General features: G+C 49.3%; 1 protein-coding gene and 1 long non-coding RNA gene across 6 annotated transcripts; one reads left to right on the forward strand and one right to left on the reverse strand.

Annotated features, from left to right (window-relative positions):
* Window positions 1–1,283: 1,283 nt before the first annotated feature.
* Window positions 1,284–27,008, forward strand: LOC132387818 (cytosolic 10-formyltetrahydrofolate dehydrogenase-like). Of its 5 annotated transcripts, XM_059960194.1 has the most exons (4): window positions 1,284–1,439; window positions 6,722–6,870; window positions 11,136–11,286; window positions 26,704–27,008. In XM_059960194.1, exons 3-4 carry the CDS (start codon window positions 11,160–11,162, stop codon window positions 26,991–26,993), a joined length of 417 nt encoding a protein of 138 aa, XP_059816177.1. In that variant the 5' UTR covers window positions 1,284–1,439; window positions 6,722–6,870; window positions 11,136–11,159; the 3' UTR covers window positions 26,994–27,008. The 5 variants fall into 5 exon arrangements, 4 of the variants coding, with proteins under 4 accessions (XP_059816177.1, XP_059816178.1, XP_059816176.1 ...); XM_059960195.1 differs by lacking the exons at window positions 1,284–1,439; window positions 6,722–6,870 and adding an exon at window positions 6,879–7,501; XM_059960193.1 differs by lacking the exons at window positions 1,284–1,439; window positions 6,722–6,870 and adding an exon at window positions 8,048–8,230.
* LOC132387819 (uncharacterized) lies at window positions 1,739–6,802 on the reverse strand. The gene is made up of 2 exons (XR_009510027.1): window positions 6,665–6,802; window positions 1,739–1,897 (listed from the first exon to the last, which is right to left on the reverse strand). It is a non-coding gene; the product is annotated as an uncharacterized LOC132387819 (long non-coding RNA).
* Window positions 27,009–27,360: the final 352 nt, after the last annotated feature.

The raw sequence follows: 27,360 nt of genomic DNA on the forward strand, positions 1-27,360 counted from the left end.
GAGAGGTGACCTGATAGAGGTGTACAAGATGAAGAGAGGCATTGATCGTGTGGATAGTCAGAGGTTTTTCCCAGGGCTGAAATGGTTGCCACAAGAGGACACAGGTTTAAGGTGCTGGGGAGCAGGTACAGAGGAGATGTCAGGGGTAACTTTTTTTACACAGAGAGTGGTGAGTGCGTGGAATGGGCTGCCGGTGGCGGTGGTGGAGGCGGATACGATAGGGTCTCATAAGAGACTTTTGGATAGGTACATGGAGCTTAGAAAAATAGAGGACTATGGGTAAACTAGTAATTTCTAACGAAGGGCCATGTTCGGCACAGCTTTGTGGGCCGAAGGGCCTGTATTGTGCCGTAGGTTTTCTATGTTTCTATCATTCCATCGCTGTGTTTGCCAGTTCCGATTAGTTCATTTGAAAGAGTGAGCCACCTCGGGTCGAAGGCAATTCAGAAATGTCTGCACGGCTAGCTGGCCATTTTACAGATTGTGGGCAATCCCCGCGTTAGATTCCCGGCAATCCTTGAAACGGACAATGAAATTGGCAATGGTTCCGCCCTTTTTCTGGTGACACCAAGTAACCCCAGTGTTGTCTTGCTCTCGCAAGGATGGCATTTTTTACCCCTTCTGACCAATTGCTCGTTCCATCCGCGAGGAGTTGCTTGAGGGACCCAGTTACCCCTCGGTCCTGGATCAGTGGGAGGGAAATTGGCTCCTTCTCCGCGCCAGGAGGGTCCGCAAATGACTGTAAGCAGCGCCGGGTAGCGGGTTAGATATCTGACAGAGGCTGGCGGAGAGGGTCGGGCGCTTCGCTGGTCACGTTGCCTACCTCGGCCGGGTCCGTGGTTTAAATGGGATTATCTCCCACCATAATGCCAGGGAATTGGTGCCGCTTCCTCCGAAAATCCGGGGCTATCAGCGGACTTGGCCTCTGCTGATCACCCGTTCTATCCCGGACTGAGAGCCCTGTCCGGGTTTTTCCCCGTTGCTGGGCGGGGAAGCGACTCGCCGGGTGGCCGGCGGTTCCATGGCTGAGTCACACCCACAGCCGCCCCTATTATTTCCATGTCATCAGACAGCCCCGTTTCGGAGGCGGGGGACTGACCTGAGGGTATAGTCCGGTGCCCCTCGCCTTTTGAAGAGTCCGGTTTTCTTCTTACTTCAGTTTAACCTTTAATGACCAGCTCTTCCCATTTACTAGAATGCCACATCATATATTCTCTGTCCCAGTTTGGATGCCCATTTACAACTTTCGTTTCGCGTTTCCAGTACTGAATTGTGTTCAGATCGAAAGGCCCACGACACGGTCAACCGCGCAACTCCACCCATACACATCACGGGGGACTGTTACAGAGGGCCTGGTGTCCTCTGTTTCCAGGGCAACCAGGAGTTGTTCCGTCGTCTTATAATTTTCGACATTTCTTCGCGTACGTACTGGCGGGCTGGTTAGTGGATCAGCAGGCTTGTGTTTTACCTTTTATTATCGAGCGCTCACCCCTCGGTTGGCCAACCAAATACCAGATAGCGAGGTCCCTATTTTAATCTCAACCGAGTCTCGTACCCTCTTCCTGCCCCTTACCCGATCTCAGGGACCGGTCACCGGCCGGTCCGGGCGACCCCGCTCGCGATTCCTGTCTCCCCTTTCCGACATCCCGTATTTAATAGAGATCCCATCCTTACCGCCTGATCTGTCAGAGAAATTTGCTATCGCCGATTAGACTTAAACAAAGGCACAGAGCCGGTATTCGGTTTAATTGATTTATTACGTGGCCGCGGAGAACCGGCCCGGACGCTGATTAAGCGAGGCAGCACGGTCTTTCATACTTCAAAACGCACGCAGTTCGGCAGTTTTCAGGGATCAAAAGTCCCTGCTTTGTCCTCATCGACAAGGATGCTTCCATACCTTCCAAAAAAAAATGAGACACAGGGTCCCCACAAACACAATCAGTTCCCCGTTATCTGTAAGAAACCAAGCCGGCAGAGGAGAGGAGGTTAGTTCACCAGTAGAGCAAGTAAATAGACAGTGTGTGAGGGAGGAAAGGCAGGTGATGGAGAAGGGATGCGCTCAGCCCGAAGATGTGGGGGAGAAGAAAGAAAAGGATAATAAATTTGAATGCATTGTTAGGGATGGAAAGAGAGGAGGAGATGGAGAGTATCTTAAATGTATCTATTTTAATGCTAGGAGCATTGTAAGAAAGGTGGATGAGCTTAAAGCGTGGATTGATACCTGGAATTATGATGTTGTAGCTTTTAGTGAAACATGGTTGCAGGAAGGGTGTGATTGGCAACTAAATATTCCTGGATTTAGTTGCTTCAGGTGTGATAGAGTAGGAGGGGCCAGAGGAGGAGGTGTTGCATTGCTTGTCCGAGAAAATCTTAAGATGGTGCTTTGGAAGGATAGATTAGAGAGCTCCTCTAGGGAGGCCATTTGGGTGGAATTGAGGAATGGGAAAGGTGTAGTAACACTGATAGGAGTGTATTATAGGCCACCTAATGGGGAGCGTGAGTTGGAAGAGCAAATGTATAAGGAGATAGCAGATATTTGTCATAAACACAAGGTGGTGATTGTGGGAGATTTTAATTTTCCGCACGTAGACTGGGAAGCTCATTCTGTAAAAGGGCTGGATGGTTTAGAGTTTGTGAAATGTGTGCAGGATAGTTTTTTGCAACAATACATAGAAGTACCGACTAGAGATGGGGCAGTGTTGGATCTCCTGTTAGGGAATGCGATAGGTCAGCTGACAGATGTATGTGTTGGGGAGCACTACGGGTCCAGTGATCACAATAGCATTAGCTTCAATATAATTATGGAGAAGGACAGGACAGGACCTAGAGTTGAGATTTTTGATTGGAGAAAGGCTAACTTTGAGGAGATGCGAAGGGATTTAGAGAGAGTGGATTGGGTCAAGTTGTTTTATGGGAAGGATGTAATAGAGAAATGGAGGTCATTTAAGGGTGAAATTATGAGGGTACAGAATCTTTATGTTCCTGTTAGGTTGAAAGGAAAGGTTAAAGGTTTGAAAGCACCATGGTTTTCAAGGGATATTAGAAATTTGGTTCGGAAAAAGAGGGATGTCTACAATAGATATAGGCAGCATGGAGTAAAGGAATTGCTCGAGGAATATAAAGAATGTAAAAGGAATCTTAAGAAAGAGATTAGAAAAGCTAAAAGAAGATACGAGGTTGGTTTGGCAAATAAGGTGAAAGTAAATCCGAAAGGTTTCTACAGTTATATTAAAAGCAAGAGGATAGTGAGGGATAAAATTGGCCCCTTAGAGAATCAGAGTGGTCAGCTATGTGTGGAGCTGAGGGAGATGGGAGAGATTTTGAACGATTTCTTCTCTTCAGTATTCACTAAGGAGAAGGATATTGAATTGTGTAAGGTGTGGGAAACAAGTAAGGAAGTTATGGAACCTATGACAATTAAAGAGGTGGAAGTACTGGTGCTTTTAAGAAATTTAAAAGTGGATAGATCTCCGGGTCCTGACAGGATATTCCCCAGGACCTTGAGGGAAGTTTGTGTAGAAATAGCAGGAGCTCTGACGGAGATCTTTAAGATGTCATTAGAAATGTGGATTGTGCCGGAGGATTGGCGTATTGCTCATGTGGTTCCATTGTTTAAAAAGGGTTCTAGAAGTAAGCCTAGCAATTATAGACCTGTCAGTTTGACATCAGTGGTGGGTAAATTAATGGAAAGTATTCTTAGAGATAGTATTAATAATTATCTGGATAGACAGGATCTGATTAGGAGTAGCCAGCATGGATTTGTGCGTGGAAGGTCATGTTTGACAAACCTTATTGAATTTTTTGAAGAAGTTACGAGGAATGTTGACGAGGGTAAGGCAGTGGATGTAGTCTATATGGACTTCAGCAAAGCCTTTGACAAAGTTCCACATGGAAGGTTAGTTAAGAAGGTTCAGTCGTTAGGTATTAATGCTGGAGTAATAAAATGGATTCAACAGTGGCTAGTTGGGAGATGCCAGAGAGTAGTGGTGGATAATTGTTTATCGGGATGGAGGCCGGTGACTAGCGGGGTGCCTCAGGGATCTGTTTTGGGCCCAATGTTGTTTGTAATATACATAAATGGTCTGGATGATGGGGTGGTAAATTGGATTAGTAAGTATGCTGATGATACTAAGGTAGGAGGTGTTGTGGATAATGAGGTGGGTTTTCAAAGCTTGCAGGGAGATTTATGCTGGTTAGAAGAATGGGCTGAACGTTGGCAGATGGAGTTTAATGCTGAGAAGTGTGAGGTTCTACATTTTGGCAGGAATAATTCAAATAGAACATACAGGGTAAATGGTAGGGCATTGAGGAATGCAGAGGAACAGAGAGAACTAGGAATAACAGTGCATAGTTCCCTGAAGGTGGAGTCTCATGTAGATAGGGTAGTGAAGAAGGCTTTTGGAACGCTGGCCTTTATAAATCAAAGCATTGAGTACAGAAGTTGGGATGTAATGTTAAAATTGTACAAGGCATTGGTAAGGCCAAATTTAGAATATTGTGTGCAGTTCTGGTCACCGAATTATAGGAAAGATATCAATAAATTAGAGAGAGTGCAGAGACGATTTACTAGGATGATACCTGGGTTTCAGCACTTCAGTTACAGAGAAAGGTTGAACAAGTTAGGTCTCTATTCATTGGAGCGTAGAAGGTTGAGGGGGGATTTGATCGAGGTATTTAAAATTTTGAGAGGGATAGATAGAGTTGACATGAATAGGCTGTTTCTATTGAGAGTAGGGGAGATTCAAACGAGAGGACATGATTTGAGAGTTAGGGGGCAGAAGTTTAAGGGAAACACGAGGGGATATTTCTTTACTCAGAGAGTGATAGGTGTGTGGAATGAGCTTCCTGTAGAAGTAGTAGAGGCCAGTTCAGTTGTGTCATTTAAGGTAAAATTGGATAGGTATATGGACAGGAAAGGAGTGGAGGGTTATGGGCTGAGTGCGGGTAGGTGGGATTAGGTGAGATTAAGGGTTCGGCACGGACTAGGAGGGCCGAGATGGCCTGTTTCCGTGCTGTGACTGTTATCTGGTTACATGGCAGTCATGTCCTGTGGCCAATGGTCCCTCCTCACACACAAAATCCGTGCTTCATTTCTGACAGGACGTTGCCAATTAGAATGAGTAGACAGACGGACCCCAGTTGCCTCTCACCCTGCTATCCTCGTGATTTTATTAACCTTTAACTCTCAGGCTTAACTTTCCTCCACATGAGGAAAGGATGTGCTGACACTGGTGTAGGTTTCCCAGAATGAGTTGTCATATGAGGACCGATTGATGGCTCTGAGCTGATACTCGCTAGAGTTTAGAACAATGTTGAATATTGAAAGGCCTCAATAGAGCGGAAGTGGACAGGATATTTCCTATGGTGGGGGAGTCTCGGACCTAAGGGCACTGCCTCAGAATAGAATGGAGATGAGGACGAATTTCTTCAGCCGGACAAGGCGTTGGGTATATTTAAGGTGGAGTTCGACACGTTGGTTTTGTGGTCCAGACCTGGCTTGCACACAGAAGGCAAAGAGTGGTTGTAGACGGGTCATGGAGGCCGGTGACCAGTGGTGAGCCTCAGAGATCTGTTCGGACTCCACTACTGTTTGTGATTTTTATAAATGATCTGGATGAGGAAGTGGAGGGATGGGTTAGTAAGTTTGCTGATGACACAATGGTTGTAGGTGTTGTGGATAGTGTGGAGGGCTGTCAGAGGTTACAGCGGGGCATTGATAAGGATGCAAAACTGGGCTGAGAAGTGGCAGATGGAGCTTAAGGAAGAGTTTGTTACATTGGGTACATTTAAGGAAGAGTTTGTTACATTGGGTACATTTAAGGAAGAGTTTGATACATTGGGTACATTTAAGGAAGAGTTTGATACATTGGGTACATTTAAGGAAGAGTTTGATACATTGGGTACATTTAAGGAAGAGTTTGATACATTGGGTACATTTAAGGAAGAGTTTGATACATTGGGTACATTTAAGGAAGAGTTTGATACATTGGGTACATTTAAGGAAGAGTTTGATACATTGGGTACATTTAAGGAAGAGTTTGATACATTGGGTATATTTAAGGAAGAGTTTGATACATTGGGTATATTTAAGGAAGAGTTTGATACATTGGGTACATTTAAGGAAGAGTTTGATACATTGGGTACATTTAAGGAAGAGTTTGTTACATTGGGTACATTTAAGGAAGAGTTTGATACATTGGGTACATTTAAGGAAGAGTTTGATACATTGGGTACATTTAAGGAAGAGTTTGATACATTGGGTACATTTAAGGAAGAGTTTGATACATTGGGTATCTTTAAGGAAGAGTTTGATGCATTGGGTATCTTTAAGGAAGAGTTTGATGCATTGGGTATCTTTAAGCAGAGTCTGATAGATTATTGATTAGTCAGGAATAGAGGGAAAAGGCAGGAGATTGTATTGAGAGGGAAATGGATCAGCCTTGATGAAATAGCGAGCCGACTCAATGGGCCAAATAACGACATTTTGTCCCTATATCTTACGGCCTTATATAGCTTCTTTGTATTCGTATCAATATTTGGACCCAGGATAAATCTTCAGAGATGTTGACATTAGAATCTGATCACCTTTTCCTGAAGTCCACAATAAGGTCCTTGGTCTTTTGCTAACGTCGTTGTTGATGTTTTTATTGCGAATGCTGCTTACCTGATTCTCTGTGCCTGCCATGCTGAAAGTGTCTTTCCCATTGCACCTGTGAGGTAGATCAGCAGCGGAAAGTGTGAACAATTTCCAGCTCCCCTGAGGATCTGTCCTGGGCCCGAGAAGGCGCGGCAGCGGCTGTGTTGCATTTCGAGTTGGAGGAGCTTTGCTTTGCCACCAAAGACACTGGCAACTGTCTACAGATGTCCGCGGTGAGCATCTGGTATGGTCGGGGAAAAGGTGCATTAAAGTTGTGAATCCAGCCAGCTCCATCGCGGGCCCTTGCATCGAGGACATCTTAACAAGGCGATGCCTCCATCATGAAGGAGCCTCGCCATCGATGGGAGGAGGGAAGCCTGACGACGACGTTTTATAAACAGTGTCTCCCCTCCCGCCACCAGACACACCACCTCACTATTCCGCTCTTACTTTACACTACAGTACTTTAAAAAAATATGTTCTTAATTTAATCTATGGTAATTATATATCGCACTGCTGCCGCAAATACAACAGGTTTAGTCGGTGACAATAAACTTGATTTCTGATTCTACTTGTATAATTTCAACAAATAAGAATAAACTGGATTTGGGATTTGTAAAGGACCCTGTCTCCCCCCGGGGCCTCTCATACTTGGCGTTGGAAACACAACCCTGGGCCGAGCCAGGCGGAAGACGTGGTTTTGCCGAGGCTGTAGATAACGAGCGCGTTCCAGCGTCCTTCCCAGTCAGGCGGAGGCTGTGTGGCAATCTCTCACCCCGAGCCGGGTCGGTGCCTAACCAACCACTCTCAGAGCGCCTCCCCCTCGCTCCCTGCTCTCTCCAGCAGCTCTGCCTTACAGAGACGGTGAGTGCCTGCTCCCCGCCTGCCTCTCTCCCCTAACACCTCGGGCAATGCAGGGGCAAAGGGAGGGGGAGATTTGCGTTGCGACAGAGACTGTCCCGTAAACAGACATTCGGCCTGGGACTGTAACCACAAACTGTTGTTTTTCTCTCTCTCTCACTCTCCTGTTTGCTACGTGTTTGGAGTGAATTATCCCGACAGTTCCGGATAGCCCCTCTTCTGCATTGCGAGAAGTTTGCAGGAAGCTTATTACTTTGTCGTGCTTTCGCGGACATTTTTTTGCGGGCTATCGGTTTTCGTTGTAGTGTCGCTATTTATAACCGGGTTAGAATTTCACCGAGAGTTCTCCCTAGTTCTGAACCCGGAGCAAGTTTCCGGGGAGTTTGTGCGAAGTCGTGAACAGCCGGAGCATTTTCAGAGAGTTGGGGGTTGGGAGGAAGAACTGTTTTCACTTTGACCTCTTTCCATGCGATCAGCTGGTAAGGGGGTTTGCCGAACGCCGGCTTCTGATTGGTCAGTGTTGAAGACAACCTGCCATCCCCACCCCCCCAAGACGCCGCTCCCCTCTGAAGTGTGGGCTGCGCCGATTTATCACGGGCACATTGAAGTGTGCTGTTCGCATGTCCGGCAGAGCAACACGTATCTAGACTGCCCACCCCCGAGATGCCACAGATTCTGCCCATCCCATCAGACGCTGAGCAACACACACAAGCTGCTGGAGGAACTCCGCAGGTCAGGCGGCATCTGTAAAGTCGGCGTTTCGGTCGAGGTGCTTCACCAGGACCGCTCCGGGTCTTGGTTCTCCGTTTCCTCGGGAGCTAAGTGTGTGTTGTATACCAATGGGTGTACGATGGGACACTCATCCTACAGGGTCTCCAGGTCCTGAGACGGGACCGAGAGAGGTACAGCAGAAACCAGGCCCTTCTGCCCATCGGGTCCATACTGTCATCCCACCCTTCACTCACATCACCTCTGCCCAAGTTTTAACCTTCACCCACACACGGGGGGGGGGGGGGGTTTCAGCAGCTAATTAACCAATGACTCATATGTCATTGGGACATGGGAGTAAACCGCATCACCCCAGGGGAATTCCATGTGGTCACAAGGCCAATCGGCAAAGTTTACACAATGACATTGCCAGAGGTTGAGTTGGAACCTGGAGTCACTGGAGCTGAGAGGCAGAGGATCTACCCACCTTCAACTTTCTCTACCGGACCTGCTGAGTTTCACATCGGTTTTTGTTTTTATTGCAGATTTCCAGCGCCTGCGTGTTTTAGAATTTTTATCTGGGGCAAAATGGCCTGCTCAATTGGCATCCCGCCCACCCACTAAACTCCCTCCCTCCACAGTGGCTGTAGTGCAGACTGTCTGCAAAACGCACTTCAGGTACCCAGTGCTGGCAGCCCCTAACAACCCCCCCCCCCCCATCCATCCCACTAAGGGTAGTGGGGCAGGGGAACACTGCCACCCACAGATGCCCCTCAGGACACTGAGGATGGGAATCAGGGTGTGACGTTGCGGTTGTACAAGATGTTGGTGAGGCTACATTTGGAATATGGTGTTCTGGTTTGGTCACCTTGTGTAGGAGAGATGCTATTGAGCTGGGAGGAGATTTACACGGATGTTGCTGAGAATTGGAAAGAGGCTGAGCAGGTTGGGACTTTAGAGCATGGGAGAATGGAGCGTGATCTGGCAGAGGTGACTATGAGGGCTAAGGCAGGGTGAATGTACAGTCTTTCCTGCAGCTGGTGAATCAAAACAAGAGGGCACAGGTTTCAGATGAGATTTCAAAGGCACCTCCAGACTGCGGATGCTGAGTATGGAATGAGCTTCTTGTGGAAGTGACGGAGGTGGGTGTCTCCGCTCCTTTTAAGCTGTGTGGGTGCACGTCTGCGCAGTAACTGAAATGTTCCCACACACATACTAAAGAATACAGTCCTAACTCATTCAATCTTTCCTTATAACCCAAGTCTTCCAGACCTGGCAATATCCTTGTAAAATTTCTCTGTACTTTTTCAACCTAGTTTACATCTTTCCTGTAGGCAGGTGACCAAAGCTGCACACAATACTCAAATTACTCACCGACTCCCTGTACAAGTTCAACAACGTCCATTGCTGGTGTTCTGCTGAAAACCGTGGACGTGCTATGGCTTTGTGACTTCAGCAACACTTGCGGGCTGCCCCATGTGTTCTTCTTCCTGCAGAGTGCGGGGAACCTCTGCCTGGCGGGATGGGGAAACTCGAGCATTAGGAGGAAGAGAAGGATGAGAGGGAACACCAGAGGTACTGATCCTTTTGTAAACACGAGATGCCAGATCTCTGGAGGAACAGACACAAAATGCTGAAGGAATCAGAACGTCAGGCAGCATCTGTGGAGGGGAATAGTTGACGTTCACCTCCCCTCCCTCCCTCACTTTCCTCCTTATCTGGTCTCACCTATCATCTTTCAGATGGTGCTCCTTCCCCTTCCCCCACTTTCTTATTTTTTTTGTTTTGTTCTCTTTCTGTGAACAAAACAAAAGAGATGGTTGTTGACTTCAGGAGGGCACAGAGCGACCACTCTCCGCTGAACATCGATGGCTCCTCGATAGAGATCGTTAAGAGCACCAAATTTCTTGGTGTTCACCTGGCAGAGAATCTCACCTGGTCCCTCAACACCAGCTCCATAGCAAAGAAAGCCCAGCAGCGTCTCTACTTTCTGCGAAGGCTGAGGAAAGTCCATCTCCCACCCCCCATCCTCATCACATTCTACAGGGGTTGTATTGAGAGCATCCTGAGCAGCTGCATCACTGCCTGGTTCAGAAATTGCACCATCTCAGATTGGAAGACCCTGCAGCAGGTAGTGAGGCCAGCTGAGAAGATCATCGGGGTCTCTCTTCCTGCCATCACAGACATTTACACTACACGCTGCATCCGCAAAGCAAACAGCATTATGAAGGACCCCACTCACCCCTCATACAAACTCTTTTCCCTCCTGCTGTCTGGGAAAAGGCTCCGAAGCATTCGGGCTCTCATGACCAGACTATGTAACAGTTTCTTCCCCCAAGCTATCAGACTCCTCAATACCCAGAGCCTGGACTGACACCTTACTGCCCTATTGTCCTGTTTATTATTTATTGTAATGTCTGCACTGTTTTGTGCACTTTATGCAGTCCAGTGTAGGTCTGTAGTCTAGTGTAGTTGTTGTGTGTTTTTTTTCTCTGTGTTCTTTTTTACATAGTTCAGTCTAGTTTTTGTACTGTGTCATGTAACACCATGGTCCTGAAAAACGTTGTCTCATTTTTACTATGCACTGTACCAACAGTTATGGTCAAAATGACAATAAAAAGTGACTTATTTTGGCTTCTTCCCCCTTTCTTTCCAGTCCCAATGAAGGGTCTCAACCCAAAATGTTGATTGTTTATCTCTCTTCATAGATGCTGCCTGACCTACTGAATTCCTCCAGCATCTTGTGTGTGTTACTGATCCTATTGAATGGCTTCCTCTTCTCCTGAGTTCTCACAAGCACCGGTTTTGAACAGAGCTGTTGAGGTCTGGGAGGATGGGAGAGGGAGGGAGTGTGGGCTGGGGGGATGCTGTTGCTGAATGTTGTGTTTGTGTTTACTGTTTGATGATTGGTTCACATTGGTCTCAACAGGAGAGTGCTGATTGGTGAAGGAGGATGAAGATCGCTGTGATTGGACAAAGCCTGTTTGGCCAAGAGGTGTACAAAGAACTGAAAAAGGCAGGGCACGAGATCGTGGGAATATTCACAATCCCGGACAAAGACGGGAAGGAGGATGCTCTTGGTGAGTGGAGTGTCGCAAGAAGAGGGGTTCCGATCTGGAGTGGGAGCATAGTGTCATCAACCTGATGGAAAGGGGTCAGGGTGCAGTTCCTTGCTGTTGCTTATTGTTGGTTGGTGTTCTTGTTGTTTGGGGGGGGGGGGGGGTTCGAAGCAGATACAGTCGGGGCATTTAAGAGATTCTCTGATGATAGGAAAATGGAGGGATTGGTGTCAGGGTGGAGATATGTCTCTACCAAAAAAAACAGCAGCCAGGGAGTGAGTGGGCCAGTGAAGGAGTGGAGGTTTGAGGCTTTGACTCGAGAGGCTTCGACGAAAAGAGGCGGAGGACGAGCTTGTTCCCAGTTAGTCTTTACAATGCCTCCTGAGACGGTGACATGCCTCTCCTGTGAGATGTGGCAGTCTTGGGGGAACTCCCCTCTCCCGCAGAGTCACATCTGCCAGAGGTGCTTGCGGCTGGGCGATCTGGAAGACCGTGTGAGGAATCTGGAGCAGCAGCTGGATGATCTTCGACTCATAAGGGAGAATGAGGCAGTCATAGATGAGAGCTACAGGGAGGTAGTCACACCTAGGCTGCCGGAAGCAGGTCGTTGGGTGACAGTCCGAGGGGGGAAAACGAAGGAGAGTAGACAGGTAGTGCAGAGCACTCCTGTAGCCATTCCCCTGAATAATAAGTTTACCGCCCGGGATACTGTTGATGAGGACGACCGACTAGGTGTGAGCCATGATGGCAGGGCCTCTGGCACTGAGTCTGACCCTGTGGTGCAGAAGGATGGGATGGAGAAGAGGAGAGCTGTCGTCATTGAAGACTCTACAGTCAGGGGAGCAGACAGGAGATTTTGTGAACGTGAGAAGGAAACCCGCATGGTTTGTTGCCTCCCAGGTGCCAGGGTCCGGGATGTCTCTGACCGGGTGCATGACATCCTGGTACGAGAGGGAAAGCAACCAGAAGTCATGATATATGTTGGTACCAGCGACATAGGCAGGAAGAGGGATGAGATCCTGAAGTGTGAGTTTCGGGAACTAGGCAGAAGGCTGAAGAACAGGACCTCAAGGGTGGCGTACTCAGGATTACTGCCAGTGCTACGTGATAGTGATGGTAAGAATTGGAGGAGATGGCAGTTGAATGCATGGCTAAGGAGTTGGTGCAGAGGGCAGGGTTTTAGATTTTTGGATCATTGGAATCTCTTCTGGGGAAGGTGGGACCTGTACAGATTGGATAGGTTGCACCTGAACTCGAGGGGGAGCAATATCCTTGCAGGTAGGTTTGCTAGCATGGTTCGGGAGGGTTTAAACTACAAACCCATTTTCCAGAAAAGTTGGGATATTTTCCAAAATGCAATGAAAACAAAAATCTGTAGTATGTTAATTTACGTGAACCCTTATTTAACTGACAAAAGTACAAAGAAAAGATTTTCAATAGTTTTACTGACCAACTTAATTGTATTTTGTAAATATACACAAATTTAGAATTTGATGGCTGCAGCACACTCAACAAAAGTTGGGACAGAGTTAAAATAAGATTGAAAAGTGCACAGAATATTCAAGTAACACCGGTTTGGAAGACTCCACATTAAGCAGGCTAATTGGTAGCAGGTGAGGTATCATGACTGGGTATAAAAGTAGGGTCCATCAAAGGCTCAGTCTTTGGAAGCAAGGATGGGTCGTGGCTCACCCCTATGTGCCAAAATTTGTGAGAGAATTGTTAGTCAGTTCAAAAGGAACATTTACCAATGCAAGATTGCAGAGAATTCAGGTCTTTGAACATCTACAGTACATAATATTGTGAAAAGATTCAGAGAATTCAGAGAACTGTTGAATGCGCGTGATCTTTGAGCCCTCAGGCGGCACTGCCTAAGAAACTGTCATGCTACTATAGCCACCTGGGCTCGGGAGTACTTCGGAAAACCATTGTCACTTAACACAGTCCGTCGCTGCCTCCAGAAATGCAACTTGAAACTGTATTACGTAAGGAGGAAGCCACACATCAACTCTATGCAGAAACACCGGCGAGTTCTCTGGGCCCAAGCTCATCTCAGATGGACCGAAAGACTGTGGAACCATGTGCTGTGGTCAGATGAGTCCACATTTCAGCTAGTTTTCGGAAACAATGGGCATCGAGTTCTCTGTGCCTAAGATGAAAGCAACCATCCTGATTGTTATCAGCGAAAGGTGCAAAAGCCAGCATCTGTGATGGTATGGGGGTGCATCAGTGCCCACGGCATGGGTGAGTTGCATGTATGTGAAAGTACCATTGACTCTGAGGGGTATATTGGGATTTTAGAGAGACGTATGTTGCCATCAAGGCGATATCATTTCCCGGGACGTCCATGCTTATTTCAGCAGAACAATGCCAGACCACATTCTGCACGGGCTACAGCAGCGTGGCTTTGTAGACACAGAGTGCGTGTGCTTGACTGGCCTGCTGCCAGTCCAGATCTATCTCCTATTGAAAATGTATGGCGCATCATGAAGAGGAGAATCAGACAACGGAGACCACGGACTGTTGAGCAGCTGAAGTCTTATATCAAGCAAGAATGGACAAAATTTCCAATTGCAAATCTACTACAATTAGTATCGTCAGTTCCAAAACGATTAAAAAGTGTTATTAAAAGGAAAAGTGATGTAACACAATGGTAAACATGCCTCTGTCCCAACTTTTGTTGAGTGTGTTGCAGCCATCAAATTCTAAATTTGTATATGTTAACAAAATATAATTAAGTTGGTCAGTAAAACCATTGAAAATCTTTTCTTTGTACTTTTGTCAGTTAAATAAAGGTTCATGTGAATTAACATATCACAGATTTTTGTTTTATTGCGGATAATGTAGCAGGATCCTCTTTTGAGATAGTGTGGGTGGAAGTCAGGAACAGGAAGGGAGCAGTTACTCTACTGGGGGTATTCTATAGCCCCCCTGGTAGCAGCAGAGATACCAAGGAGCAGATTGGGAGGCAGATTTTGGAAAGGTGCAAAAATAACAGGGTTGTTATCATGGGTGACTTTAACTTCCCTAATATTGATTGGCACTTGATTAGTTCCAAGGGTTTAGATGGGGCAGAGTTTGTTAAGAGTGTCCAGGACGGATTCTGTCACAGTATGTTGGAAGGCCGACTAGGGGGAATGCCATACTAGATCTAGTATTAGGTAATGAACCGGGTTAGGTCATAGATCATCAGTGGGTGAGCATCTGGGGGACAGTGATCACCACTCCCTGACCTTTAGCATTATCATGGAAAAGGATAGAATCAGAGAGGACAGGAAAATTTTTAATTGGGGAAGGGCAAATTATGAGGCTATAAGGCTAGAACTTGCGGGTGTGAATTGGGATGATGTTTTCACAGGGAAATGTACTGTGGACATGTGGTCGATGTTTAAGGATCTTCTGCAGGATGTTAGGGATAAATTTGTCCCGGTGAGGAAGATAAAGAATGGTAGGGTGAAGGAACCATGGGTGACAAGTGAAGTGGAAAATCTAGTCAGGTGGAAGAAGGCAGCATACATGAGGTTTAGGAAGCAAGGATCAGATGGGTTTATTGAGGAATATAAGGTAGCAAGAAAGGAGCTTAAGAAGGGGCTGAGAAGAGCAAGAAGGGGGCATGAAGAAGGCCTTGGTAAGTAGGGTAAAGGAAAACCCCATGGCATTCTTCAATTATGTGAAGAACAAAAGGATGACAGGAGTAAAGGTAGGACCGATTAGAGATAAAGGTGGGAAGATGTGCCTGGAGGCTGTGGAAGTGAGCGAGGTCCTCAATGAATACTTCTCTTCGGTATTCACCACTGAGAGGGAACTTGATGACGGTGAGGACAATATGAGTGAGGTTGATGTTCTGGAGCATGTTGATATTAAGGGAGAGGAGGTGTTGGAGTTGTTAAAATACATTAGGATGGATAAGTCCCCGGGGCCTGACGGAATATTCCCCAGGCTGCTCCACAAGGCGAGGGAAGAGATTGCTGAGCCTCTGGCTAGGATCTTTATGTCCTCGTTGTCCACAGGAATGGTACCAGAGGATTGGAGGGGGGGTGAATGTTGTCTCCTTGTTCAAAAAAGGTAGTAGGGATAGTCCGGGTAATTATAGACCAGTGAGCCTTAAGTCTGTGGTGGGAAAGCTGTTGGAAAAGATTCTTAGAGATAGGATCTATGGGCATTTAGAGAATCATGGTCTGATCAGGGACAGTCAGCATGGCTTTGTGAAGGGCAGATCGTGCCTAACAAGCCTGATTTGAGTTCTTTGAGGAGGTGAACAGGCATATAGATGAGGGTGGTGCAGTGGATATGACCTACATGGATTTTAGTAAGGCATTTGACAAGGTTCCACATGGTAGGTTTATTCAGAAAGTCAGAAGACATGGGATCCAGGGAAGTTTGGCCAGGTGGATTCAGAAATGGCTTGCCTGCAGAAGGCAGAAGGCAGAGGTGGAGGGAGTACATTCAGATTGGAGGGTTGTGACTAGTGGTGTCCCACAAGGATCTGTTCTGGGACCTCTACTTTTCGTGATTTTTATTAACGACCTGGATGTGGGGGTAAAAGGGTGGGTTGGCAAGTTTGCAGACGACACAAAGGTTGGTGGTGTTGTAGATAGTGTAGAGGATTGTCGAAGATTGCAGAGAGTCATTGATAGGATGCAGAAGTGGGCTGAACAGTGGCAGATGGAGTTCAACCCGGAGAAGTGTGAGGTGGTACACTTTGGAAGGACTAACTCCAAGGCAGAGTACAAAGTAAATGGCAGGATACTTGGTGGTGTGGAGGAGCAGAGGGATCTGGGGGTACATGTCCACAGATCCCTGAAAGTTGCCTCACAGGTAGATAGGGTAGTTAAGAAAGCTTATGGTGTTAGCTTTCATAAGTCGAGGGATAGAGTTTAAGAGTTGTGATGTAATGATGCAGCTCTACAAAACTCTAGTTAGGACACACTTGGAGTACTGTGTCCAGTTCTGGTTGCCTCACTATAGGAAGGATGTGGAAGCATTAGAAAGGGTACAGAGGAGAATTACCAGGATGCTGCCTGGTTTAGAGAATATGGATTATAATCAGAGATTAAGGGAGCTAGGGCTTTACTCTTTGGAGAGAAGGAGGATGAGAGGAGACATGATAGAGGTGTACAAGATATTAAGGGGAATAGACAGAGTGGGCAGCCAGCGCCTCTTCCCCAGGGCACCACTGCTCAGTACAAGAGGACATGGCTTTAAGGTAAGGGGAGGGAAGTTCAAGGGGGATATTAGAGGAAGGTTTTTTACTCAGAAAGTGGTTGGTGCATGGAATGCACTGCCTGAGTCAGTGGTGGAGGCAGACACACTAGTGAAATTTAAGAGACTACTAGACAGGTATATGGAGGAATTTAAGGTGGGGGGGTTATATGGGAGGCAGCGTTTGAGGGTCAGCACAACATTGTGGGCCGAAGGGCCTGTAATGTGCTGTACTATTCTATATTCAAAGGAGGTGTAAGGTGCTCCTTCCCTCCGCTAGCCTGCTGATCACCCTAGGGCAAGGTGTAGCAGTGACTTAGCCCCCCCCCCCCCCCCCCCGATCAGGGTCACGTGAAGCCAGGAGATCAGGTGGATGGTCGTATGAGCAGCCGGTGCAGATCACAAGTCCTGGTTACGTGACCACTGACGCCAGGCAGACAACCTCTGAAGAGTCTAGATAATGGCTGGGGTCACCCGTCTTGTAAAGACACTGCCCAGAAGGAGGCAATGGCAAACCACTTCTGCAGAAAAAATTGTCAAGTACAATCATGGTCATGGAAAGACCATGATCACCCACCCCACACGATAAGACACATAACGTATGAATGAACGATGTGGGTGGGAATAGTGAGATTGGTCTCGGAATAAGTTAGAAACCCCGCGCAACAAGACCGCACTGAGCTCTGCTGTGCAATGTTCTAGAGTGTTTTGATTGTTTAACGACTGCTCTGTGAAGGAGCCAAGGTTCAAAGGGCAGGAGGTGGGGCTAGTTTTGGCTGCTGCAGGATGCAGGCACTTTGTCAGATTGTGCTCAGACACAGGGTGAAGGTCCTTGCGTTGGTGGCTGTGGGAGTTTCAGCCTCGGGAGGGGTCAGCATGATTACTACCACTGTGATTGGTGGAAGCTGCATCTCTCCGGGCTGCGCCAACCCTCAGCGTGACCCAGACTAACGAAATTTCCTCTGGAGTGGCAGAGGCTGCGAGCATCTGATAAATATTTCTGTGATTATGAGAAGTATAGATAGAGTTTACAAGCAGTATCTTTTTCCCAAGGTTGAAATATCTAATGCTAGAAGGCAAACATTTATGGTGAGACGGGGTAATTTCAAAGGAGATATGAGGGGCAAGTTTTTTTACCGAGTGGTGGGAGAAGCAGATACATTATGGATTTTACAGAGACGTTTGGATAGGCACATGAATGTGAGGAAAATGGTGGGATACGGACATTGTGTCGGCAGAAGAGATCACTGTAGTTCACCGCTTGATAACTAATTTAAATAGTTTGGCACAACACACAAAATGCTGGAAAACTCAGCAGGTCAGACAGCATCTATGGAAAAGAGTCCAGTCAACGTTTCAGGCCTTCATCAGGACTGGAGAATAATATGAGGAACAAGAAGGGGAGGGGAAAGGAGGAAGAGATACAAGGTGATCGGTGAAACTAGGGGTGGGGAGGTGAAAGAAAGAGCTGGGAAGTTGATTGGTGAAAGAGATAGAGGGCTAGAGATGAGGGAATCTGATAGGAGAGGACAGAAGGCCATGGAAGAAAGGGAAGGAGAGGAGCACCAGAGGGAGGTGATGGGCAGGTAAGGAGAGAAGGTGAGAGGAGGAAATGAGAATGGGGAATGGTGAAGGAGGTGGGGGGCATTACCGGAAGTTTGAGAAATTGATGTTCATGCCAACCTGGTGTGGCCTCATCGCAGCGGAATGGAAATGGGAAATGGAATTGATGTCACTGCAGTCATGAACGTAGCGAGGGAAAAGTAGGGAAGTGATAGCAGTGTAGGCTTGGAACATAGACTGTTCCACGAGGCTGACAAAAAGGCAGGCATAGCTGGGACCCATGTGAGTGCCCACGGCTACATCAGCTTATTCACTGATGTCTTTTATCAGTGTTGTGGGACAGGTCAGTGGAAGCCAGGCCACTGGGAATAACACACTCAGCCACGTGAGATCTCCAGTTACCTGTGTGCAGAACCAGAGCCTCGGCAGAAAGACTCACTGCTCTCTGGTGTAGACAGGTGCAACCTGGGTCCCGGACCCAGCTCTTTCGCCCAACGTGTCTCTAAGAGTCAGAGAGCACTATAGCAGAGAAACAAGCTCTTTGGCCCATCTAGTCCATACTGACCTATTAAATCTGCACCAGCACCATAGTCCTCCGACCCCTCCCATCCACATACTTAACCAAACTTCCCTTCAATGTTGAATTTAAACCTGCATTCACCAATTCCACTGGCAGCTTGTTCCACACTCTCACCACCTTCAAAAGATCCCCTTCAGATTCCCCTTAAATATTTCACCTTTCACCCTCAAGTTTTAGCCTCATCCAACCTAGTAGAAAAAGCTGCTTATGGCTGACTAAACTCCCCAGACGAGCCCCAAACGTGACTGAGTAAACTCCCCAGACGAGCCCCAAACGTGACTGACTAAACTCCCCAGACGATCCCCAAATGTGACTGAGTAAACTCCCCAGACGAGCCCCAAACATGACTGAGTAAACTCCCCAGACGATCCCCAAACGTGACTGACTAAACTCCCCAGACGATCCCCAAATGTGACTGAGTAAACTCCCCAGACGAGCCCCAAACGTGACTGAGTAAACTCCCCAGACGATCCCCAAACGTGACTGAGTAAACTCCCCAGACGAGCCCCAAATGTGACTGAGTAAACTCCCCAGACAAGCCCCAAACATGACTGAGTAAACTCCCCAGACAATCCCCAAACGTGACTGACTAAACTCCCCAGACGATCCCCAAATGTGACTGAGTAAACTCCCCAGACGAGCCCCAAACGTGACTGAGTAAACTCCCCAGACGATCCCCAAACGTGACTGAGTAAACTCCCCAGACAATCCCCAAATGTGACTGAGTAAACTCCCCAGACGATCCCCAAATGTGACTGAGTAAACTCCCCAGACGATCCCCAAATGTGACTGAGTAAACTCCCCAGACGATCCCCAAATGTGAGTGAGTAAACTCCCCAGACAAGTTCCAAACGTGACTGAGTAAGCTCCCCAGACGAGCCCCAAACGTGACTGAGTAAACTCCCCAGACGATCCCCAAATGTGAGTGAATAAAACTGGGTCACACAGAATCTGTACCTGGGAAATTTGGAAGTCTTTCTTCACACAGTCAATCTCCAGGAGAGGACAGGTCCTGGAGAATCCAAGGGAATCTCATTTTCTCAACATTGTTTTAAGCTTCTTCAACACAAAGTTAAGAACAAAACAATTAACAACAGTTTCTATTGCTGTAATCATTCATTGTTACCATCAGATAGTGGGTGCAGAAGCCTGAAGACACACACTCAGTGTGTCAGGAACAGCTTCTTCCCCTCTGCCATCCGATTCCTAAATGGACATTGAACCCATGAACACTAGCTCACTTTTTAAATATATATTATTTCTATTTTTGCACAGTTTTGAATGTATTAAATATACAGACACTGTAATTGATTTACTTGTTTATTATTTTTTCTTCTATATTATGTATTCCATTGAACTGCTGCTGCTGCTAAGTTAACAAATTTCATGACACATGCCTGTTCTGGTCACTTCATCTCACTACAGGAAGGATGTGGAAGCCATAGAAAGGGTGCAGAGGAGATTTACAAGGATGTTGCCTGGACCGGGGAGCATGCCTTATGAGAATAGGTTGAGTGAACTCGGTCTTTTCTCCTTGGAGTGACAGAGGATTAGAGGCGACCTGATGGAGGTGTACAAGATTATGAGAGGCATTGATCGTGTGGATAGTCAGAGGCTTTTTCCCAGGGCTGAAATGGCTAACACGAGAGGGCACAGTTTTAAGGTGCTTGGAAGTAGATTCAGAGGAGATGACGGGGAAGTTTTTTACGCAGAGAGTGGTGAGTGCGTGGAATGGGCTACTGGTGGTGGTGGAGGCGGATATGATAGGGTCTTTTAAGAGACTTTTGGATAGATACATGGAACTTAGAAAAATAGAGGGCTATGGGTAATTTCTAAAGTAAGTACATGTTCAGCACAGCATTGTGGGCCGAAGGGCCTGTATTTTCTATGTTTCTATGCCGGTGATAATAAACCTGCCTGATTCTGATATAGTCAGGTAAATTTACAGAATTATGTACTTACAATGGTAGCATATCCCAAAAAGCAGAAACACGATCTCATTTCCAATAGCCTCACTCAGTACAAGCTCAGGATTACCCTTTTGTTAGTAATAAGGGATAATAAGAGATGAGCTGGTAGGGGCTCTAAGGGGTGTCTAGTAAACCAGGAAACCCTGACCAATAATCCCCTTAGGTAGAGGTGACCAGCCTGGGATCTAGAGACTCCTCAGTTAACAGGGAGTAACAACGATGGGGAGCTCCTGCTTTAGGGTGCCTGTTCCAAAACCCTCAGCGTAACCCCTTTTGTTACAGTGGAAAAGGACGTACAACCAACTGAAGGTCAGGTGACCAAAAAGCGACGAGCTGATAGGAGCTTCGAGTGGTGATCAATAAACCAGGAAAGGGTTAATGTGGTGGAATACTTTCAGAGTCACTGTATTGCCAGTATGTGAAACATACCAGATTTGATAGTGGTTGAGTGCCAAGTGTAAAACACAGGCCAAAACCGTGACAGATCACATTATAGCAACCAATGATTTACAAGACAATAGCGCCAACAGCCACGAGCAGTCGACAATTAGCAGAACGGTGACATGCACAAACGTCAATAATCAAACGTAGATACATGTGAACAGACTTAGCAACGGAGCACAAAGAGCGGGAAGGGCCACTTAAGGAATGTTGTGAAGGGTATTACACCTGAATGTTTTGTTGAGAAGCTCCCACTCCTAATGAGTTCAAAGTTCAAAGAAAATTTATTATCAAAGCACATAAGTGTCACCACATGCAACCCTGAGATTCATTTTCGCGTAGGCATTCAGAGTAATTACAAAAAATACAATGGAATTAATGAGAGTCCAATCTAAAACAGTCCCAAATTAATCCTACACGAGTGAATCTGCAGATGCTGGAAATAAATAAAAAACACAAGATGCTGGCAGAACTCAGCAGGCCAGACAGCATCTACGGGAGGGGGTAGTGACGACATTTCAGGCTGAAACCCTTCATCAGGAGTGAAGTAACATGGGATGGTGGAGAGGGGATAAGAAGTCGGGGGAGGGATGAAGTAGAGAGCTGGGAAGTGATAGGCTGAAGGGAAATGGGCTGGGGGAAGGTGGAGAAATATGGGAAATAAAAGAGAAAGAAAGGTAGGGTTGGGGGGAGATTATAATGAGGGGGGGGGGGAAAAAGAGAAAGAGAACCAGACTGAAATAATAGATAGGGATGGGAGTAAGCGGGGGGGCAGGGGTATCAACGGAGGACTGTGAGTTGGATGTTCATGCCGGCAGGTAGGAGGCTACCTAGGCGGGAGATCTTGACAGTAGAGGAATCATTGACCTGCGTGTGCAGGTCTCACCACCATCCCAGGCCCCAGACAGTCCTTTCAGGTGAGGCACCACTTCACCTGCAAGTAAACTAGGGTGATATACTGTACCCGGTGCTCCCAATGTGGCCATTTATACATCGGGGAGACCCGCCGCAGACTGGGAGACCGTTTCGCCGAACACCGGCGCTCAGTCCTCCAGCAGTGGCGGGATCTCCCTGTGGCCACACACTTCAATTCCACAGACCACTCCCACTCCGACATGTCTGTCCATGGCCTCAGCCGTCAAGATGAGGCCACACGCGGGTCGATGGAACAATACCTTATCTCCCGCCTAGGTAGCCTCCTACCTGCCGGCATGAACATCCAACTCACTGACCTCCGTTGATACCCCTGCCCCCCCCCTTACCCCCATCCCTGTCTATAATTTTAGTCTGGTTCTCTTTCTCTCTCTTTTCCCCCCCTCACTATAATCTCCCCCCAGCCCTACCTTTCTTTCTCTTTTATTTCGCATAATTCTCCACCTTCCCCCTAGCCCATTTCCCTCCAGCCTATCACTTCCCAGCTCTCTACTTTATCCCTCCCCCCACTTCTTATCCCCCCTCAACCATCCCATGTTACTTCACTCCTGATGAAGGGTTTCGGCCTGAAACGTCGTCACTACCCCCTCCCGTAGATGCTGTCTGGCCTGCTGAGTTCTGCCAGCATTTTGTGTTTTTATTTATTCCCTAATTAATCCAGTTGGGAATTGCGGATGGGCAGACAGGAAGGTGCTGGAATCACTCCCATAGGAGGAGGGGAGCAGCAGGAATGGCATGGGGATGGGAAGGGGTTGTCTGAGGAGTGGGGATGGGAAGGGGTTGTCTGAGGCATGGGGATGGGAAGGGGTTGTCTGAGGAGTGGGGATGGGAAGGGGTTGTCTGAGGAGTGGGGATGGGAAGGGGTTGTCTGAGATGTGGGGATGGGAAGGGGTTGTCTGAGACGTGGGGATGGGAAGGGGTTGTCTGAGACGTGGGGATGGGAAGGGGTTGTCTGAGACATGAGGATGGGAAGGGGTTGTCTGAGGCGTGGGGATGGGAAGGGGTTGTCTGAGGCGTGGGGATGGGAAGGGGTTGTCTGAGACGTGGGGATGGGAAGGGGTTGACTGAGACGTGGGGATGGGAAGGGGTTGACTGAGACGTGGGGATGGGAAGGGGTTGTCTGAGGCATGGGGATGGGAAGGGGTTGTCTGAGACGTGGGGCTGGGAAGGGGTTGTCTGAGACATGAGGATGGGAAGGGGTTGTCTGAGACGTGGGGATGGGAAGGGGTTGTCTGAGACGTGGGGATGGGAAGGGGTTGTCTGAGACGTGGGGCTGGGAAGGGGTTGTCTGAGGAGTGGGGATGGGAAGGGATTGTCTGAGACGTGGGGATGGGAAGGGGTTGTCTGAGACATGGGGATGGGAAGGGGTTGTCTGAGGAGTGGGGATGGGAAGGGGTTGTCGGAGACGTGGGGATGGGAAGGGGTTGTCTGAGACGTGGGGATGGGAAGGGGTTGTCTGAGGAGTGGGGATGGGAAGGGGTTGTCTGAGACGTGGGGATGGGAAGGGGTTGTCTGAGACGTGGGGATGGGAAGGGGTTGTCTGAGACATGGGGATGGGAAGGGGTTGTCTGAGATGTGGGGCTGGGAAGGGGTTGTCTGAGACATGGGGTGGGAAGGGGTTGTCTGAGGAGTGGGGATGGGAAGGGGTTGTCTGAGACGTGGGGATGGGAAGGGGTTATCTGAGACGTGGGGATGGGAAGGGGTTGTCTGAGGCGTGGGGATGGGAAGGGGTTGTCTGAGGCGTGGGGATGGGAAGGGGTTGTCTGAGACGTGGGGATGGGAAGGGGTTGTTTGAGACGTGGGGATGGGAAGGGGTTGTCTGAGACGTGGGGATGGGAAGGGGTTGTCTGAGACGTGGGGATGGGAAGGGGTTGTCTGAGACGTGGGGATGGGAAAGGGTTGTCTGAGACGTGGGGATGGGAAGGGGTTGTCTGAGACGTGGGGATGGGAAGGGGTTGTCTGAGGCGTGGGGATGGGAAGGGGTTGTCTGAGACGTGGGGATGGGAAGGGGTTGTCTGAGACGTGGGGATGGGAAGGGGTTGTCTGAGACGTGGGGATGGGAAGGGGTTGTCTGAGGAGTGGGGATGGGAAGGGGTTGTCTGAGGAGTGGGGATGGGAAGGGGTTGTCTGAGACATGGGGATGGGAAGGGGTTGTCTGAGATGTGGGGATGGGAAGGGGTTGTCTGAGGCGTGGGGATGGGAAGGGGTTGTCTGAGACGTGGGGATGGGAAGGGGTTGTCTGAGACGTGGGGATGGGAAGGGGTTGTCTGAGACGTGGGGATGGGAAGGGGTTGTCTGAGACATGGGGATGGGAAGGGGTTGTCTGAGGAGTGGGGATGGGAAGGGGTTGACTGAGGAGTGGGGATGGGAAGGGGTTGTCTGAGGCGTGGGGATGGGAAGGGGTTGTCTGAGACGTGGGGATGGGAAGGGGTTGTCTGAGGAGTGGGGATGGGAAGGGGTTGTCTGAGACGTGGGGATGGGAAGGGGTTGTCTGAGACGTGGGGATGGGAAGGGGTTGTCTGAGACGTGGGGATGGGAAGGGGTTGTCTGAGGAGTGGTGATGGGAAGGGGTTGTCTGAGGAGTGGGGATGGGAAGGGGTTGTCTGAGGAGTGGGGATGGGAAGGGGTTGTCTGTGGCGTGGGGATGGGAAGGGGTTGTCTGAGACGTGGGGATGGGAAGGGGTTGTCTGAGACGTGGGGATGGGAAGGGGTTGTCTGAGACGTGGGGATGGGAAGGGGTTGACTGAGACGTGGGGATGGGAAGGGGTTGTCTGAGGCGTGGGGATGGGAAGGGGTTGACTGAGACGTGGGGATGGGAAGGGGTTGTCTGAGACGTGGGGATGGGAAGGGGTTGTCTGAGACGTGGGGATGGGAAGGGGTTGTCTGAGACGTGGGGATGGGAAGGGGTTGTCTGAGACGTGGGGATGGGAAGGGGTTGTCTGAGACGTGGGGATGGGAAGGGGTTGTCTGAGGCATGGGGATGGGAAGGAGTTGTCTGAGGCGTGGGGATGGGAAGGGGTTGTCTGAGACTTGGGGATGGGAAGGGGTTGTCTGAGGAGTGGGGATGTGAAGGGGTTGTCTGAGACGTGGGGATGGGAAGGGGTTGTCTGAGACGTGGGGATGGGAAGGGGTTGTCTGAGATGTGGGGATGGGAAGGGGTTGTCTGAGACGTGGGGATGGGAAGGGGTTGTCTGAGACGTGGGGATGGGAAGGGGTTGTCTGAGGAGTGGGGATGGGAAGGGGTTGTCTGAGGCGTGGGGATGGGAAGGGGTCGTCTGAGACGTGGGGATGGGAAGGGGTCGTCTGAGACGTGGGGATGGGAAGGGGTCGTCTGAGACGTGGGGATGGGAAGGGGTTGTCTGAGACGGGATGGGAAGGGGTTGTCTGAGACGGGATGGGAAGGGGTTGTCTGAGACGTGGGGATGGGAAGGGGTTGTCTGAGACGTGGGGATGGGAAGGGCATGTCTGAGACTTGGGGATGGGAAGGGGTTGTCTGAGACGTGGGGATGGGAAGGGGTTGTCTGAGGAGTGGGGATGGGAAGGGGTTGTCTGAGGGGATGGGAAGGGCTTGTCTGAGACTTGGGGATGGGAAGGGGTTGTCTGAGGAGTGGGGATGGGAAGGGGTTGTCTGAGACGTGGGGATGGGAAGGGGTTGTCTGAGGAGTGGGGATGGGAAGGGATTGTCTGAGACGTGGGGATGGGAAGGGGTTGTCTGAGGAGTGGGGATGGGAAGGGGTTGTCTGAGGAGTGGGGATGGGAAGGGGTTGTCTGAGGAGTGGGGATGGGAAGGGGTTGTCTGAGACTTGGGGATGGGAAGGGATTGTCTGAGGAGTGGGGATGGGAAGGGGTTGTCTGAGACGTGGGGATGGGAAGGGGTTGTCTGAGACGTGGGGATGGGAAGGGGTTGTCTGAGACGTGGGGATGGGAAGGGGTTGTCTGAGACGGGATGGAAAGGGGTTGTCTGAGGAGTGGGGATGGGAAGGGGTTGTCTGAGACGTGGGGATGGGAAGGGGTTGTCTGAGACGTGGGGATGGGAAGGGGTTGTCTGAGGAGTGGGGATGGGAAGGGATTGTCTGAGACGTGGGGATGGGAAGGGGTTGTCTGAGACGTGGGGATGGGAAGGGGTTGTCTGAGGAGTGGGGATGGGAAGGGATTGTCTGAGACGTGGGGATGGGAAGGGGTTGTCTGAGACGTGGGGATGGGAAGGGGTTGTCTGAGGAGTGGGGATGGGAAGGGGTTGTCTGAGGAGTGGGGATGGGAAGGGGTTGTCTGAGACGTGGGGATGGGAAGGGGTTGTCTGAGACGTGGGGATGGGAAGGGGTTGTCTGAGACGTGGGGATGGGAAGGGGTTGTCTGAGGAGTGGGGATGGGAAGGGGTTGTCTGAGGAGTGGGGATGGGAAGGGGTTGTCTGAGGAGTGGGGATGGGAAGGGGTTGTCTGAGACGTGGGGATGGGAAGGGGTTGTCTGAGGCGTGGGGATGGGAAGGGGTTGTCTGAGGAGTGGGGATGGGAAGGGGTTCTCTGAGGCGTGGGGATGGGAAGGGGTTGTCTGAGGAGTGGGGATGGGAAGGGGTTGTCTGAGGAGTGAGGATGGGAAGGGGTTGTCTGAGGCGTGGCGATGAGAAGGGGTTGTCTGGAGTCTCTCCAGCACACGGGCAAGGGTGGGGGTGGAGTTTGTTCTTTGCCTCGCTGGGCAGCCTCGGACTGTGTTCCTGCTCCAAGTGACCGTGACATTGTCTCTCCCACCAGCTGCAGAAGGTGCGAAGGATGGAACGCGGGTTTTCAAGTACCCTCGGTGGAGGGTGAAAGGGGCTGCCATCCCTGAGGTGGTGAGGGAGTACTCCAGCCTCGGAGCTGAGCTGAATGTCCTGCCGTTCTGTTCCCAGTTCATCCCGATGGAAGTCATTGACTTTCCCAAGCATGGCTCCATCATTTACCACCCATCCCTGCTGCCCCGGCACAGGGGGGCTTCCGCCATTCAACTGGTAAGTGGAAGCTGCCCCTCATCTCTGTGTGATTGGTCAGTGGGTAAAGGCTAGTGGGCAATGGTCAGTGGGTGATGGTCAGTGGGTAAAGGCTAGTGGGCAATGGTCAGTGGGTGATGGTCAGTGGGTAAAGGCTAGTGGGCAATGGTCAGTGGGTGATGGTCAGTGGGTAAAGGCTAGTGGGCAATGGTCAGTGGGTGATGGTCAGTGGGTAAAGGCTAGTGGGCAATGGTCAGTGGGTGATGGTCAGTGGGTAAAGGCTAGTGGGCAATGGTCAGTGGGTGATGGTCAGTGGGTAAAGGCTAGTGGGCAATGGTCAGTGGTTGATGGTCAGTGGGTAAAGGCTAGTGGGCAATGGTCAGTGGGTGATGGTCAGTGGGTAAAGGCTAGTGGGCAATGGTCAGTGGGTGATGGTCAGTGG

Source organism: Hypanus sabinus, unplaced genomic scaffold (genome assembly GCF_030144855.1).
Source record: "Hypanus sabinus isolate sHypSab1 unplaced genomic scaffold, sHypSab1.hap1 scaffold_2252, whole genome shotgun sequence".
Classification (NCBI taxonomy): domain Eukaryota; kingdom Metazoa; phylum Chordata; class Chondrichthyes; order Myliobatiformes; family Dasyatidae; genus Hypanus; species Hypanus sabinus.

Bases quoted from the DNA above. Each gene is read 5' to 3' on its own strand.
- LOC132387818 (XM_059960194.1), top strand. From the start codon at position 11,160: ATGAAGATCGCTGTGATTGGACAAAGCCTGTTTGGCCAAGAGGTGTAC. The intron at 11,287-26,703 runs GTGAGTGGAGTG...CTCTCCCACCAG, and splicing joins CGGGAAGGAGGATGCTCTTG to CTGCAGAAGGTGCGAAGGAT.